A 16,288-nucleotide genomic window follows, 5' to 3' on the forward strand; every position below is an offset into this window, starting at 1 on the left:
ATTGGACCCCTAGCCTGGGAACCTCCATATGCCGCGGGAGCGGCCCAAGAAATAGCAACAACAACAACAACAACAACAAAAAAAAGACAAAAAGACAAAAAATAAAAAAAATAAAAAAAAATATTTGTGTGGAGATATACCAGGCAAGGAGGAGTCCATTTATGTATTGCCCAAAGACTTGGATGTCACCAGGCTATGTGTCACCCAAAGTTACATTATTGGATCATCTGGTTATGTGGCTTACTGAATGTCAGCCCTGACATCTATAAGGACATTAAAACCATACTGGGTATAATTTGACTTCTTGGATGTAGAAAGTACTTTGGTGTCTTTCAGTGCTTCAATATGGTTGTTATGAGCAATTGTCTTTTTTTTTTTTTTTTGGGTCTTTTTGCCTTTTCTAGGGCCGCTCCCGCGGCATATGGAGATGCCAGGCTAGGGGTCTAATCAGAGCCGTAGCCACCGGCCTGCACCAGAGCCACAGCAACACCAGCTCCGAGCTGTGTCTGCAACCTACACCACAGCTCATGGCAACGCCGGATCCTTAACCCACTGAGCAAGGCCAGGGATCGAACCCCCAACCTCGTGGTTCCTAGTTGGAATCCACTGCGCCATGATGGGAACTCCGCAATTGTCTTTTTTATGTACAGTACTTGAGACATACTAGGGTTGCATGGCATTCTCTAGATTTTGCTTTTCTACAAAATGAAAGCTGTGGTGCAGGCCAGCTGCTGTAGCTCTGATTCGACCCCTAGTGAATCAGAATATGGGAACTTCCATATTTGTTAGCTCTGCAAAGGTTTATGTAGTTTTTAGCTTTGGAGATGGATATTTTGTAATTTTAGGGAACCTTGTAAATAAGCTGTGGCAGGGTTTTGAGTGGAGAGTAGATTGGATGTTACATTGCAATGGTAGGTGCCTTGTGAATATTTGGCAAGTGCTTGATTGAGAATCACATCAACTATTGTGGGGGACCTTTAAGTAGAGCCGAAACCATTTCCCAGAGTTAAAAAAAAAAAACAACCTAGACGTTGTCTTAAGTATATACTTGCGCAATGACTTGGTCGAGGCCCTGCAGCCCCCACTGTATATAATCTGAACAAGACACCGTTAGCCTGGGGATATTTAGGGTGAATCCAGAAAAGGAGCTTCATGTAGTTTCTGTAGAACATTTAAATTTAATAAGAACTACATTCTGAAGCTATTTCTGTAAATGTTCCCCTAAGTACTTCAGGGGTTGTTTGTTGGTTTTACTTTATTTTTTAAAAGAATGGCCATTTATTCAGAGGGGAACACTTGCCAAACAGTCTTAGCTCTGGTGTAATCAGTGCTAAGCTGCTGCTTCCTGCAATAGTTAGCGAGGAGATTAGCTCATTTTTGAGACCCCTTTTCATCAGACAGACACAGGACAACTGTCATCACCATAAAGAAAGCTGTCCTCCTTTTACTAGAGCAGAGAGACCTGATACAGTAACTGCTCAGTTGCTGGGAAATTAAACAGAAGAGCTTGTAGGGAGCAGCCTTCTTTGACGCCCTGAGATATTGAGATCGTCTCAGTCGTGAGACAGTTGTTGTCTACTCTGAGTCTAAAACTCGTATTTTGGTACAGCCTTCATAGAAACATTAATAGCCGAGGGTCTATGAAGGCCGGGTAAAACCACGGATAACAGTCTGTGGTGCCTGGATCCTGCTCCTTCCTTGTGTGAAATATTTTCGAAGCTCTCAGTCTTTTAATGTGATGAGCATTGAAACCATAAAAAAAAGTGTTTTTTTTTTTTTGTCTTTTTGCTATTTCTTGGGCCGCTCCCGTGGCATATGGAGGTTCCCAGGCTAGGGGTCGAATTGGAGCTGTAGCCGCCGGCCTATGCCAGAGCCACAGCAACGCAGGATCCGAGCCCGAGCCGTGTCTGCAACCTACACCACAGCTCGCGGCAACGCCGGATCGCTAACCCACTGAGCAAGGGCGGGGACCGAACCTGCAACCTCATGGTTCCTAGTCGGATTTGTTAACCACTGTGCCACGCCGGGAACTCCAAAAAAAAAGGTTTTTTTTTTTTAATAGATAATGCATTCCCATGTTTAAAATCCCGAGAAGAATTTTAAAATATTCAGTGAAAAGTCTCTCTTCCATATTTGTAGGCTTGCAGGTTTTCTTTAGCACATGCAAAGCAAATGCACAGAAGAGCATGTTACATCCACCATGTTTTTTTCACTCCAAGGTTATAAAGAATTTATCCCACTTTTTTTTTTTTTTTTTTTGGTCTTTTTAAAGCTGCACCCGTGGCATGTGGAGGTTCCCAGGCTAGGGGTCAAAACAGAGCTGTAGCCACTGGCCTGCACCACAACCATAGCAACGCCAGATCTGAGCCGCATCTGCTCACGGCAACACCGGATCCTTAACCCAATGAGTGAGGCCGGGGCTTGAACCTGCATCCTTACAGATACTAGTCAGATTCGTTTCCACTGAGCCACGATGGGAACTCCTGTCCCACTATTTTTTTTCTTGAAATTTTGCATTCCATTTTTCACATTGTAATTTATTATTATTATTTTTTTTTACAGCCACACCTGCAGCATATGGAAGTTCCCAGGCTAGGGGTCAAATTGGAGCTGCAGCTGCCAGTCTACAGCACAGCCACAGCAACGTGGGATCCAAGTTGTGTCTGTGACCTACACCTCAGCTCATGGCAGTGCAGTGCCGGATCCTTTAACCACTGAGTAAGGCCAGGGATGGAACCCGCATCTTCACAGATACTAGTTGGGTTCTAAACCCACTGAGCCACAATGGGAACTCCTTACCCATTGTAATTTGTGATCCAGTTTGGGTCCAGCTTATTTTCTGAATGGCTATATCCATTTGTTTCAACAGAGTATTTGTTGAATAGTTCTACTTTCCCCCCACTGGTTGAAATGATATCTTTATTTATTTATTTATTTATTTTGATTTTTTGCCATTTCTTGGGCCGCTCCCGTGGCATGTGGAGGTTCCCAGGCTAGGGGTCAAATTGGGGCTGTAGCCACCAGCCTATGCCGGAGCCACAGCAACACGGGATCCGAGCCGCATCTGCAACCTACACCACAGCTCACGGCAACGCTGGATCCTTAACCCACTGAGGAAGGTCAGGGATCGAACCCACAACCTCATGGTTCCTAGTCAGATTCGTTAACCAATGAGCCACGACGGGAACTCCAATATCTTTATTTTTAATAAATTTTTTTTTTTTTTTTTTTTTGGCTACGCTCCTATCATATGGATGTTCCCAGACCAGGGATTGAATCCGAGCTGTAGCAGTGACCTTTGACATAGGTCACTGGGGCAATGCTGGATCCTTAACCCACTGTACCACATGGGGAATTCCAAAATGTTTTCTTTATCATATGTTAAGCCACTAATCAACGTGTAATATGGGGATTAATCCCTTCTTAATGTTGGTGTAGGCCATACTTTGGCACCATCCCGAGAAAACTATAAAGAGTATTTAGATGGAGATTGGCACCCACTCACTTAGGTAGGAGATTTTATTTACTTATTTATTTTATTTTATTTTTTTTAGGTAGGAGATTTTAAAAACTTAAAAATTTTTTTGTTGTTGAGAGATCTTAGGATTGATAGTTATTTAAGGTGAGATGAGGGAGTTCCCATTGTGGCCCAGCGGATTAAGAAGCCAACTACTGGAGTTCCCGTCGTGGCGCAGTGGTTAACGAATCCAACTAGGAACCATGAGGTTGCGGGTTCGATCCCTGCCCTTGCTCAGGGGGTTAAGGATCCGGCGTTGCCGTGAGCTGTGGTGTAGGTCACAGACGTGGCTCGGATCCCACGTTGCTGTGGCTCTGGCGTAGGCCGGAGGCTACAGCTCCGATTAGACCCCTAGCCTGGGAACCTCCATATGCCGCGGGAGCGGCCCAAGAAATGGCAAAAAGACAAAAAGACAAAAAAAGAAAAGAAACCAACTACCATCCATGAGGATGTGAGTTTGGTCCCTGGCCTCACTCAGTGGGTTAAGGATCTGGCATTACTCTGAGCTGTGGTGTAGGTCACAGATGCGGCTCGGATCTTGAGTTGCTGTGGCTGTGGTGTTGGCCGGCAGCTGCAGCTCTGATTCGAGCCCTAGCCCCTAGTGACAATGCCGGATCCCTAACCCTCTATGCCACTGGGAAGCTCCTATAGGCTTTTTGATGATTGGCCCTTCTGACCAGCGTGAGGTGGTACCTCATTGTAATTTTGATTTGGGTTTCTCTAATAATTAATAATGTAGAGCATCTTTTCATGTACCTGTTGTCTTTGGAGAAATGTCTGTTTACGTCTTCTGCCCATTTTTTGATTGGGTTGTTTGTTTTGTTGTTGGGTTGGTTGTATATTTTGGAAATAAAGCCCTTGTTGGTTACATTGTTTGCAAATATTTTCTCCCATTGCAAAAGGGTGTTTTTTTTTTTTTCTTTTTTCTTTTTTTCTTTTTGGGGTGTGCCTGTGGCATGTGAAAGCTCTTGGGCCAGGGACTGAACTCATATACCACAGCAGCAACTGAGCCACTGCAGTGATAGCACTGGATCCTTAACCCACTGTACTGCAAGGGAACTCTGCAGTAGGTTTTTAATATACATCCTTTTTATTTTTATTTATTTTTTGCTTTTTATTGCCACACCTGCAGCATTTGGAGGTTCCCAGGCCAGAGGTCAAATAGGAGCTGCAGCTGGTGCCCTACACCATAGTCACAGCAATGCCAGATCTGAACTGCATCTGGGACCTACACCACAGTTCACGACAATGCTGGATCCTTAACCACTGAGTGAGGCCAGGGATCGAGTCTGTATCCTCATGGATACCAGTCAGGTTCATTACTGCTGAGCCACAACAGGAACTCCTACACATCCTTTTTAGATTAAGGAAGTTCCCTTCTATTGCCATTTTGCCGAAAATAATTGTTAAAATTATATATTGGTATTGTATTTTGTCAGATGTTTCTTCACATCTGCTGAATCAAACGTGTGTTTTCTGCTTCAATCTGTGAATGTGTTGAATGGCAGATCTTTCTAATGCTAAATTAAACCACTTTTATATTTCTGGGATAAAAGGGTCCTGATGTATGTACTTTCTTTTTAAAATAAGTATCTTTCACTGGAAAGATTTCCTATTAATTTTTATGGCGTTTTGGTATCTAAGTTTGTGAGCAAGGGTGGTCCATCACGTTCTGGTTTTACTGCTGTAGTCTGGTTGTGGTGTAGTGGTTTCATCCTGTTTTCCGAAGAGCTCACATCCCATTAAAGTGTTTAAAGGTGGTAGAAGAAACCCTTGAAACTCTTTGGGTCTTTTTTTTTTTGCTGTTGATTCACTTAACTCATTGTCTTTGGTTTTAGTCATTAGGCATTTCATTTTTCCTTTTTTAATATAAGATTTTTAAAGCTGTAAATTAAAACCTAGTGTACTTCAGCCAATTGTGCTTGGTGGCATTTTCATCATCATGAACAAATAGTATATAATTTCTCTTACGATTTCTTCTTTGTGCCACATGTTATTTAGAAGTACGAGGGGTTTTTTTGTTTTGTTTTGTTTGTTTGTCTTTTTTGTCTTTTTCCAGGGCCATACCTGCGGCATATGGAGGTTCCCAGGCTAGGGGTCTAATTGGAGCTGTAGTCGCCGACGGCCTACACCACAGCCACAGCAACTCCAGATCCGAGCCGTGCCTGCAACCTACACCACAGGTCATGGCAACGCCGGATCCTTAACCCACTGAGCGAGGCCAGGGATCGAACCTGCGACCTCATGGTTCCTAGTCGGATTCGTTAACCACTGAGCCACGACGGGAACTCCAGAAGTATGAGTTTTAACTTCCAAATGTATGGTGAATTAAAAAGAACTTTGAATGTAATTCTCTGATACTCCTAAAACTTTTAATGATACACTTATTGACAGATTTTATTAAATGTTGCTAGTGTTTGAGTGCTGTGATACTAATTCTTAAAAATCTGATATACATTTTATGACTTGTTCCATATATGCTTGAGTGAAATGGCCTAAAATAAAAATACAATTTTTGAAAGCCTAGGGAGTAGACTGACTCTCAGAATGGAAACCAGCATAGGAATTTATCCTGCAGGTTCTCTGAACTAGAGAGGCCTTAATACTGCGGAAAGGAAGGAGACAGTGCAGGCGCATGAGAACGGAGATCCGTCTGCAGCCAGGTCTTTGCCAGAAAGTGTCAGACGCACAGTTTGGGACCCCCACCCCCCACCCCCTGGGCCTCTCTTGCAGCTAGCCAATGTTAGAACAACTGTGAAGGTTGTGTTTTATGCTCCCCTTGGTTGAATCAACCTGTTTGGCTTATTGTTTCCTTCTTCTTGGTCCTATGAACAGATATTGATAGTGAATTCAAAGAGCAGTTACAGATACTGATACCATATGTATTAAACCCAGCTAACTTAATGGAAAAGGAAATCAATGGCTCAAAAGTCACCTGTCGGGGGCTACTGGAGTATTTTAAGGTAAATATGAGTTTTAATTATTAAAATGTTTGACTTGTGGTAAAACTGATTTAGGCTGTAAACTGACTGGGTTTCAGTATTTTAAAGCTTAGGGGAAAGTTTGATGGGGGAGATGGTGAGAGGAATTTTCAGACTCCGGTGTCCTTCCAGGAGTGGGCCACTGGGTGGCAGTCTCAGTCTAAGAACCAAATGGATGTTCTTTGCACTCTCTCAGAAGAGTAATTTCTGTGGCTAAAGGAAGATTGTTCCTCAAGCAAGATGGTGTGGACAGGAGGTGGTTAGGAAGTTGCCGTGAGTAGGAGGAGACGGCACCTAGATGTGGCACGACTACCCCAAGGCGGATGGTCACGCTGCCCACAGGTAGTGGTGAGGCCAGTGTGCATGGGGAGTCTGGTGGGCATCCCAGCCTTGGCAGGCTCGTGTCGCTTTGGGAATGTGTTGAGTTAACTAAAAATGCTAACATGCCCTTCAAGGTGTGCTGTGTTTTTGCTAATTCCTGGGTGTTGATCTAGGTCTTGAGGAAAATGCACCTGTATATGGTCAGTGTTTCTCAAAAGTAAAGTGTGACTGCATCGGACAGAATGACCCTTTTCGTAATTGTTTACATGTTTATCTTCTAAGGCATACATTAAAATCTACCAAGGAGAAGATCTGCCTCACCCCAAGTCCATGCTTCAGGTAAGCAGTTCCTCGGCTTCCTAGCTGACATCCTCAGGTGACTTGCGCTGGCCCGGATGTGACCGTAAGCCGGGTGCTGTAAGAAGAGAGGCTGCCGTGGGTCCCCTGTTCTCATGATGCTGAAGTCTGCACACTTGCCAGCAGCGTGACTGCCTTCAGGTTTTCCTGCCTTCGACCACATCGACGAAGCTGGAAAAGCATGGCCTCTTGCTGGGCCTTTTTTTCCCTCCCCCAAACATACTGTGGAAAACGGTGTTTTATTACAGGTTAAACATACCCAGTTATGCTAGACACCTCTTTTTCTTGTTCCTTGTTACCTACTTTCCTAGAACATGTCCTGACCTGTCTGTTTACCACTCAGATTTGTTATTTTCAACTAGTTTTATTTTCAACATCTGACTGTTTTCAAGATGTCCTTTTGTTAAAACATAATTTCTGACTTCGGCATGCTGACGATAAGGCCATTTACTGCTATATGTTTAGTTCTTTGGTTGCAGAATATTTTCACAAAGGAAGTTAGAGCTTGGGATGGATGTTGTAAAGATACTTTTTTCCCCCCCTTTTCTGATTTACAGCTATTAACGTTGAAAACTGAGGCAAAGGAAATATTTTTAGAGGCTTAATTTTATGGTAAAGAATCTTATTTTGTATAAGAACTTTTTTTTGGCGGGAAATTTGGCAGAAAAGGTGTATTTTATTTCATAAGTTGGGCTATATGGAAACCTGAAACATACCAGAATAATAAGGAGGAATGGGGAATAGGGTGAGAGAAGATTGGGTTATTTGTAGAAGAATGTTGAAAGAGGAAGGATTTATAGTGTATGCTTTCCTTTCTTAAAAGGCCACTGCTGAAGCCAACAATTTGGCAGCTGCAGCCTCTGCCAAGGACATTTATTACAACAACATGGAAGAGGTATGTTGGGCAGATATCTTATTCTGAAATAGGTATAACCTGGGCATTGTTACTGATCTCAAGAGGCTAAACTTGATCCTCGGAGTTCCTGTAGAGGCGAAGTGGAAACGAATCTGACTAGGAACCATGAGGCTGCGGGTTCGATCCCTGGCCTCGCTCAGCGGGTCAAGGATCCAGTGTTGCCATGAGCTGTGGTGTAGGTCACACACGAGGCTTGGATCTGGCGTGGCTGTGGCTGTGGCGTAGGCCAGTGGCTACAGCTCAGATTAGAACCCCAGCCTGGGAACCTCCACATGCCGCAGGTGCGGCCCTAAAAAGACAAAAAAAAAGTCTAAACTTGATCCTATTTAATGTATCTTATGATGATGAGGCAAAAAAGCTGTGTTCAGGTCATCTTGGTAATGGGGCCTTTTAATTGTTACCATTTCTCGTTTTCTTTTTTGCTTGTGCCCTCGGCATGTGGAAGTTCCTGGGATGGGGGTGGAGCCGCGCCACAATAGCACCTGGAGCCCCTGTAGTAACAACACTGGTTCTTAAACCGGCTGTGCCACGTGGGAACTTCCTCATTATTCCCAGTGCCAAGCAAGGCTTTCTTGCAGAGCCACTGCTCTCACTCAGCAACACCACCCTGGTTTCTAAGTGTGCTTTTCAGAGGAACTGAACCCACACCTCTGTGGGTCTTGGTCATCATTTGAACATTAATTTCGAACATCTTAAAATATTCTCCGCTCTTCAGTGTTGTCACTTGTTCTCTCTGGCCCCTGTGTTTGAAGGGATCTTCCACATGCTGTGTCTTTATTCTTTGTAGGTGTGTGGGGGAGACAAACCCTATTTGTCTCCAGACATCCTGGAGGGAAAGCACTGTGAATTCAAACAGCTGGCTCTGGACCACTTTAAGAAGACCAAAAAGATGGGGGGCAAGGACTTTAGCCTCCGTTACCAGCAGGAGCTGGAGGAGGAAATCCAGGAACTCTACGAGAACTTCTGCAAGCACAACGGCAGCAAGAACGTCTTCAGCACCTTCCGGACCCCGGCAGTGCTCTTCACGGGCATCGTGGCTTTGTACATAGCCTCCGGCCTCACGGGCTTCATCGGCCTTGAGGTGGTGGCCCAGCTGTTCAACTGCATGGTTGGCCTGCTGTTAATAGCGCTGCTCACCTGGGGCTACATCAGGTACTCTGGTCAGTATCGCGAGCTGGGCGGCGCTATCGATTCTGGTGCAGCATTTGTGTTGGAGCAGGTAAGTGGTGCCCGCTGAGGAGGCTGACTCTTGAGGGACAGATATTTGTGCTTTTATTGTAAAATACTTCCATCGGGAGGCGTTTCATAGTGAAAGAAGACATGAGAAACCTCTCCTAGCCTTTTTTTTTTCCCCTGATAGGCCTTATATTTTATTATCCTTCTTTAGGGTATTAATATTTTGTTTCCATGTCCCACACTGCAAACTGCTTTTTTTTTTTTTTTTTTTTTTGGTCTTCTTGCCATTTCTTGGGCTGCTCCCGCGGCATATGGAGGTTCCCAAGCTAGGGGTCGAATCGGAGCTGTAGCCACCGGCCTACGCCAGAGCCACAGCAATGAGGGATCTGAGCCGCATCTGCGACCTACACCACAGCTCATGGCAACGCTGGATCGTTAACCCACTGAGCAAGGGCAGGGATCGAACCCGCAACCTCATGGTTCCTAGTCGGATTCGTTAACCACTGCGCCACGACGGGAACTCCCCAAACTGCTTTTAATGCAAAAAAAAAAAAAAAAAAAATCCAAGTTACATACATTGTGTTCTTCTCAGGAAACATACTACACGTTTTTTTCAGGCATAATTCCTGTGCGATTCTCTCCCCACCCCCGGAAGGTTAACTTGCTTCACTGAAAAGCATGAGCTTTGAAAGACGTGAACTTAAAGTTTTCTCTTTTGAGTCCTACCAATGGATGTCATCTCTTCCACTTAAATCACCACGAAAGCCACTGCTTTTTGCCGTTGATGTGATTTCCAGGATTCCCGATCCCTGAGACTGATCTCTTTTCTTTCTGCTTTTTAGGGCCGCATCCATGGCATTCGGAAGTTCCCAGGCTAGGGGTCCAGTCGGAGCTCCAGCTGCTGGCCTACCCCACAGCCGTGGCAAGGCCAGATCCAAGTCACGTCTGCGACCTACACCCCAGCTCACGGCAATGCCGGATCCGTCACCCACCCAGCAAGGCCGGGGATCAAACCTGCATCCTCATGGATCCTAGTTGGGTCCGTTAACCACTGAGCCATGACGGGAACTCCCCTGATTTCTTTTTTGAGTACGTTAGAAGCATGTGGTAAAGTCGGCAGAGCTGCCTGCCTCGCTCCAGTAACAGAGCAGAGGCTCAGCTGACTGGCTCTCTGGGAGTCAGCAGCTGCCACGGGCTCCCCACCCCCTTCATTTTCATTCCCTTCATTTCTGTAACATACCGACAATGAAGATTTCTGAAAGTTTGTCTCCAGTGGCTACACTTTTGATGCTGTGCTGTATTTTATTAACTTACATGTTGAATAAATGGACTTTTGCAGGCCACGTCTCACATCAGTAATTCCACTCAGGCTGCTGTGAGGGATGCAGTTGCTGGGAGACCACCCTCAGATAAAAAAGCTCAATAGCATCTTCACAAGAGGATCCAACAAGAACCCAGCCAGCCCCTCCGGTTCCTGGGCTTCTGCCACGGCCACAGGTGCAGGTCCCAAGGAGTACAGACCGGGACCATCTGGGAAGAGCTGAAACACGACACCAATAAACGAGCAGACCTTACCTGTGGTTTCACATTCTCAAACGCACTTCCATGTCTCTCGGAAGCATTTCTTTTCCTTGCTGGTGTAGATCCAAGGCTGTTTCTATTTTCTTATTTCTCTCTGCTTTATGCACTTTAAGGGGAAAAAGCTAAAAGGAAAAATGGAAATGTGGTTTTAAGTCCTTTATGTGCCACTTAGTGCCTTTTAAGATTGAATCCATGCTTTTGAGGACATGATCGGGAGAGAATTGAGGATAACCTCATGAAAGATGCTGTTTTGTGGTGAATTGTCGGTTCTTTCGTACCTTACTCTTTTGAGAAGGATTCCTTTTTTTAAAAGTTTACAAAACTTGCAAAAGCTTCAGAGCTAAAGACTGACCGAAAACGATGCCATTACACTTTAAAAATCTTCATAATAGAGAATTGTGTTTGCCACACAGTATGGAAACATTGTATATTTAAATCTACTTTACACTGAAATTTAGGGTCTGTTACCTGACAGTCTGGCAGTTTTGTTGGAACATACTCTGTGTTTTTTTTTTTTTTGCCTTCATTCATTCCTGCAGCTTCTTTCTAGAAAAGAGGAGACAAACATGCCTTGAAAAGCCAGAGCAGCTCCTATTAAGAGGAAGGAGCTTAATACTTACAGAAGAAAAAAACAAAACTTGAGTTTAAATGAACCATGAGACCTCTGATAAGTCATTTGAATTTGTGCCTTGGTCAGACTAACTGATTGTAGGTTTATATACATGTGTGTATCATACACAACTCACACGTGGCTGTCCTTGGAGAGATTTTGTTTTCGAAGGTTCTGCATGAGAACAGAACTTTATCAAGGATTAGGGGAAAGATATTAACAAATATTCTGCCTTTCACTGATGCCCTGTTTCATGTGGCTTAGCAGTAAAGTCAAGTCTTTATCCAAAACCGTTTATTTGCATTCTCCTAGTCACTATCTGCTGTTTTAATGATGAGCTAAACCCGTCAGTTTTATCGAGTGAAGCAGCCCTTATTCAGCTTTCTACAGGACTAGCCTGGTAGCTTTAAAATAGCTTTGGCTTCGTAAGGACCAAAGTCCCACCTACATCTGGACATACAATATTGAGACGTGTCTAAGGATTCTTCACCTTGATCATGTGATAAGAAATTTTGTCAAGTACTTGCCTTTTCCTTTGATGTATGATGGTGAATTACTGTGGATTTTAAAACTTCCTAAAACGTGCCTGCAAGTATTTATATAAACCTTCAGGTATGTGAGCCTTAATTCTTAGGATAATTTAATTTTTGTTGTGAGAGGGAGGGGGGAAGGAGCAGGCAAATTTGAATGTAAATTCTGTGTACATGAAGTATGAATGGAAGGTGGGGAAGAGAAAATCTTTTCTAGCATGTAATCTCTTCAGCAAAGATTTTCCCTTGACTATTTTAACTGCTTTATTACCACTCAAGTATTTTTATAAGTTCTGAATTAATTCCAAGTGTTTTGTATATTTCTTCATACGCACCATCTTGCCCTGAAGTTCTCTGCTGTTTTATTCAGTCGCTGTTAAGTTTTAGAAAAATTCCGGCTTGTCCTAAAAACTGTTTACTTGCACTTCAGTGACACTTAGCTTTATTAAATCAAAAGCTTAGTTATGAAATTGTGGTGCATATTTCAGGTGGCCTCTCATTTTCCTAAAAGTTCATACTTATTTGCTAAAAGCCTTACAGCCTTACCTAGCTTTTAATGCATTGCATAAGCACATTTGTAGATTTCAGAAAAATTGTCTAGAGTGACCCTACTTTTAATGATGAGAAAAGGATGCTATGTTTAAAACATTTTAATACTAAAATAATAGATTTTTAAAAAATAAGAATATGTGGTAATGTATAATTTAATGAGATCTTAAGATTTAGTTACTATTTAAATTCACCATTTCTGTTTTGATCTTAAAGGAATACTTTGGTTTCATTACCCTGGGGGAGCCTTTTTGGTTTGTTGTGTTTTTTTATTAACTTAGATTTCTGCCTCTGGATATTATTTCTAAAGTTTTCTCAGTGAGGATTCTTATGGGTTTCCTTTGGCCTCTTTTAACAGTGAATTGATGATTTTTTATAAACTTTTCCAGTAAAAGGTGCATTCTCATTGCTGAATATAAATAGTCCTGGGGAGGTTTATAACCAGGCTGAAAAGAGTGTCTTTCACCTCTTACCTTCCCTCAGCCTTTAATTTGTGGGTCAGGGACATACCTTAGGACCATAAATTCTTGCTTCGTATTTGTTGCGCTGCCCCTCTTGCCTTTCCATGCAAGCATTTTTAATTTGCACATTCCTAACAGTTTATGGGGCACATTCCTATTAACATATAAAAATTTTCAGAATTTCCTATGAAAATAATTTTAGAAGAAGTTGAATGTTTTTTTGTTTTGTTTTTAATATTTCCAGTTAGCTTCTTATGGTAACAATAAGAATCAAAATTTTGATTCTTTCACTGAGAAATCTTTCTCGATTGATGTGTAGACAAAATGAGGGAAAACTATCTTATGTGGTGATAAGACATCTTTAGAGTCATACCTCATTTTAGCAGTTATACCAAGACATGTTTGTCCTGTGTGGGTTTATATATTAACACGTATTTCATACCTGGTGAAATTGCCTCTGCGTATTGTTTTCATTTTTACCTGGTCTTTCTTTTTTCTCTTTCATGAATTAAAATGTGTTAAGCAGACAAGCCGCCTTGTACCAGCAATACGTTTCTTTAACAAGTCACACCCGGTGTTCTCCCTGGCTTATCAAAGCGGCGCCCTGGATAGAGTGAGTTTGGACGAGTATATGTGTTTGTATGGGTTATAGGGAAATTAAGTGGTTGTTTAAGTCCAGGCCAAATAAATAGTTTTATTTTTCCCTAGACCTTTTTTAATTTTTTTTTTTTTTTTTAAATAATGCAACTTTTAGGGACATCTATTTAGGACTTTTTCCCCATGGAACTATTGAAATGTAATTTAGGACAGCTCCCGTCTAAGGTAGCTAACATAGGCTGCATCATTCCTGCTTCAATTTAGATCCAACAAAATTTTAGTCAAGGAATAAGGGCATAATGAAGACAAGCTTCAGTTACTAAAATACAGACTAGTTAAGTAGATCATATTTAAAAAGGCAAGCAGGAGCCCACATCTGCAGCTGAACAGTCTTCCTTCTGTGAAGTCATATTGTAGCTGTGTTTTGGGTAGTGGTCCTCATCTCTCTTGACGTGCACAAGACTGACTGACCCCTGAGACGCGCATTGAACAAAATTTAAATCCCCGGCTTTCTACCCAGGGATCGCCTCGGTGGGCCTGGGTCTGGAATCACCACTTTTTGAAAACAGCACTGCAGGCGGTTCAGAGATTGCCGCGAGGGAGGCCGCTCCGGGGTCGAGGAAGTACAGGTTGGTGTTGTCTGGAGGCAGGTGGACAGCTTTTGTCTTGGCTTCAGAATGGGTGCTGTGCTGCCAGCTCCAGTCACCGGGCGTTTACAGCGTTCAGAGTGGTAGGGATGCCGCCACTAGACTAGAGGACTGCCTGACTCCTTGAAAATGTTTTTCTAAATTAGGAAGTCACAGTGCCTTCTCTGAAAAATGAATGTACACGTATCCTGTTTACTAACAGGTGTAATTAGGATTTGAAGAAGAAAACTTTTGAAAGTTGTTTTTCTTTTAAAAAGCAAAATTCAACACTGTGACTTGAACCTCTAAGTCTTTTATGCACAGAAAACCTTAAGCCATAATAAAAATGATGCCCCCAAAGAAAGGAGAGGATCATAACTTTGAAATTCAGTGACAAAATACCCTTTATTAGGGATTTTTCAAGATAGATCTAAGGGCAGAAAGATTTTCGAAGAAAATTTTCTTCCTTGGAAAGAAGTTTCAGGGGCCAGAACTGCAATTTCAATGTGGTATTCTTATGAACCAAGAGAAGGTTGCCTTTGTTTTCCAAAGCTTTCCAATTTAGGTGAATAAATGCTGTATGGATTTAAAGCCTTAAAGGAGTTAACGTTGAGCATATATGTATTTTCCTCTCAGATTTCCTTTCCTTTGAAAACATGATTTATTAAAAGCACTTTCTCCTAGACCCTTTTTGAATGGCTTTAAAACTTAATATACTTTTTAAAAAGTGCAATGGATTAGATTGCTATTAGTATATTAAAAGCATGTTTCTGTTTCTTAGTTTTAAGGTCATTTAATGGAATAAAGATCATAGCACCGTGTTATCTGTGTTTTTGTCTTTCTCTGTTCTTTGATACGGGAGGATCTGTGACGTAGGTGAGGGCCTGGCAGAGCAAGGAGGATCTCTCAGGGGATGAAAACTGTGTCAGAGATGGTGGTCGCGTGGTTCGAGGGAGGCCGCTTTCTCTGTCCTACAGAACAATACCGAATTAGTATCTTCCTAGCTAACGCGGGAGCAAGCCGTGCTGTTGGCGGTATTGCATAAGATTGGACCCAGATTTTATTTCCGGTAACATGGACTTGCGAGGGCCATGAATTTGTAGCTCTTTGATATGGTTGCCGCCTCTGAGCCAACAGGCTAAAGGGAGTGGAAGGAGGTAGAGCTTTATGAAAGGCTTTTCCTTTCACTGGCGACCTTGGAGGCGGTGGGGAAGTTGGCTTGAACTTCTCAGATACTGACTAATCCCTGGACATACTCCCTGTAGCCCTACAATAAAAAGATTTCTTCCCTCCTTTGAGACCCACTGCATGGGGTCAAGTAGCCTCCATCCAACCTGAGTGTATGTCAGGCACCAGGCTGGGAGTTGCACTGAGCTTATCACAGTTTAGTAGTGAAGGGGAAGACTCAACTTTTTATTTATTTATTTATTTTTTGTCTTTTTGCCTTTTCTAGGACTGCTCCTGTGGCATGTGGCGATTCCAAGGCTAGGGGTCTAAATCGGAGCTGTAGCCACTGGCCTACACCAGAACCCTCACAACGCGGGATCCGAGCCGCGTCTGTGACCCACACCACAGCTCACGGCAATGCCGGATCCTTGACCCACTGAGCAAGGCCAGGGATCGAACCCGCAATCTCATGGTTCCTAGTCGGATTGGTTAACCACTGTGCCATGACGGGAACCCTGGAAGACTCAACTTATGATGTGATACAAAGAGCATGGGGAGTGTTGCTTCCTCCATCAGCTTAAGCTGGGGAATGGGAAGGACCAGGGCGGGGGAAAGTGGTCACGTGTGTGGGTTGTGGGTGGGATATCAAGCAAACTACTTGCTGGTGCATTGACATTCTTGCCTTTGATTACCATAAACAATTTGCCAAAGAAAAAGTCCAACCTGAATTAGCTTAAAAAAAAAAAGAATTGTACCTAGGAAAAAGTTTCTTGTAATTGGATGTCTAGAAATTAAAGTGACGTGAGGCATGAGAAGAACTCAAATGTCAGCATAGCTATAGTCTCCTGTGTACAGCGGCTGTGTGATTTACGCGTGCAGATGGATTTCCTCCATGCTGT

At 43.1% G+C, this 16,288-nt stretch overlaps 1 protein-coding gene across 3 annotated transcripts in view; it reads left to right on the forward strand.

Moving 5' to 3' along the window:
• Nucleotides 1–15,043, forward strand: part of ATL3 (atlastin GTPase 3) — a 47,284-nt gene extending 32,241 nt beyond the window's left edge. For 2 of the 3 annotated variants that reach the window (XM_021082904.2, XM_013994185.3), the window contains exons 9-13: nt 6,353–6,480; nt 7,102–7,158; nt 8,000–8,071; nt 8,880–9,311; nt 10,608–15,043. In XM_021082904.2, coding sequence (XP_020938563.1) covers nt 6,353–6,480; nt 7,102–7,158; nt 8,000–8,071; nt 8,880–9,311; nt 10,608–10,694 — 776 coding nt within the window. In that variant the 3' untranslated portion in view covers nt 10,695–15,043. The remainder of the gene's footprint in view (nt 1–6,352; nt 6,481–7,101; nt 7,159–7,999; nt 8,072–8,879; nt 9,312–10,607) is intronic. The other variant, XR_014836888.1, reaches the window with a different exon arrangement.
• The last annotated feature ends 1,245 nt before the right edge of the window (nt 15,044–16,288 follow it).

This window comes from Sus scrofa, chromosome 2, assembly GCF_054392235.1.
Source record: "Sus scrofa isolate SSC_HxYL_T2T_F1_AM1 chromosome 2, Sscrofa_HxYL_maternal_Yorkshire_Landrace_v2.0, whole genome shotgun sequence".
In the NCBI taxonomy this organism is placed as follows: domain Eukaryota; kingdom Metazoa; phylum Chordata; class Mammalia; order Artiodactyla; family Suidae; genus Sus; species Sus scrofa.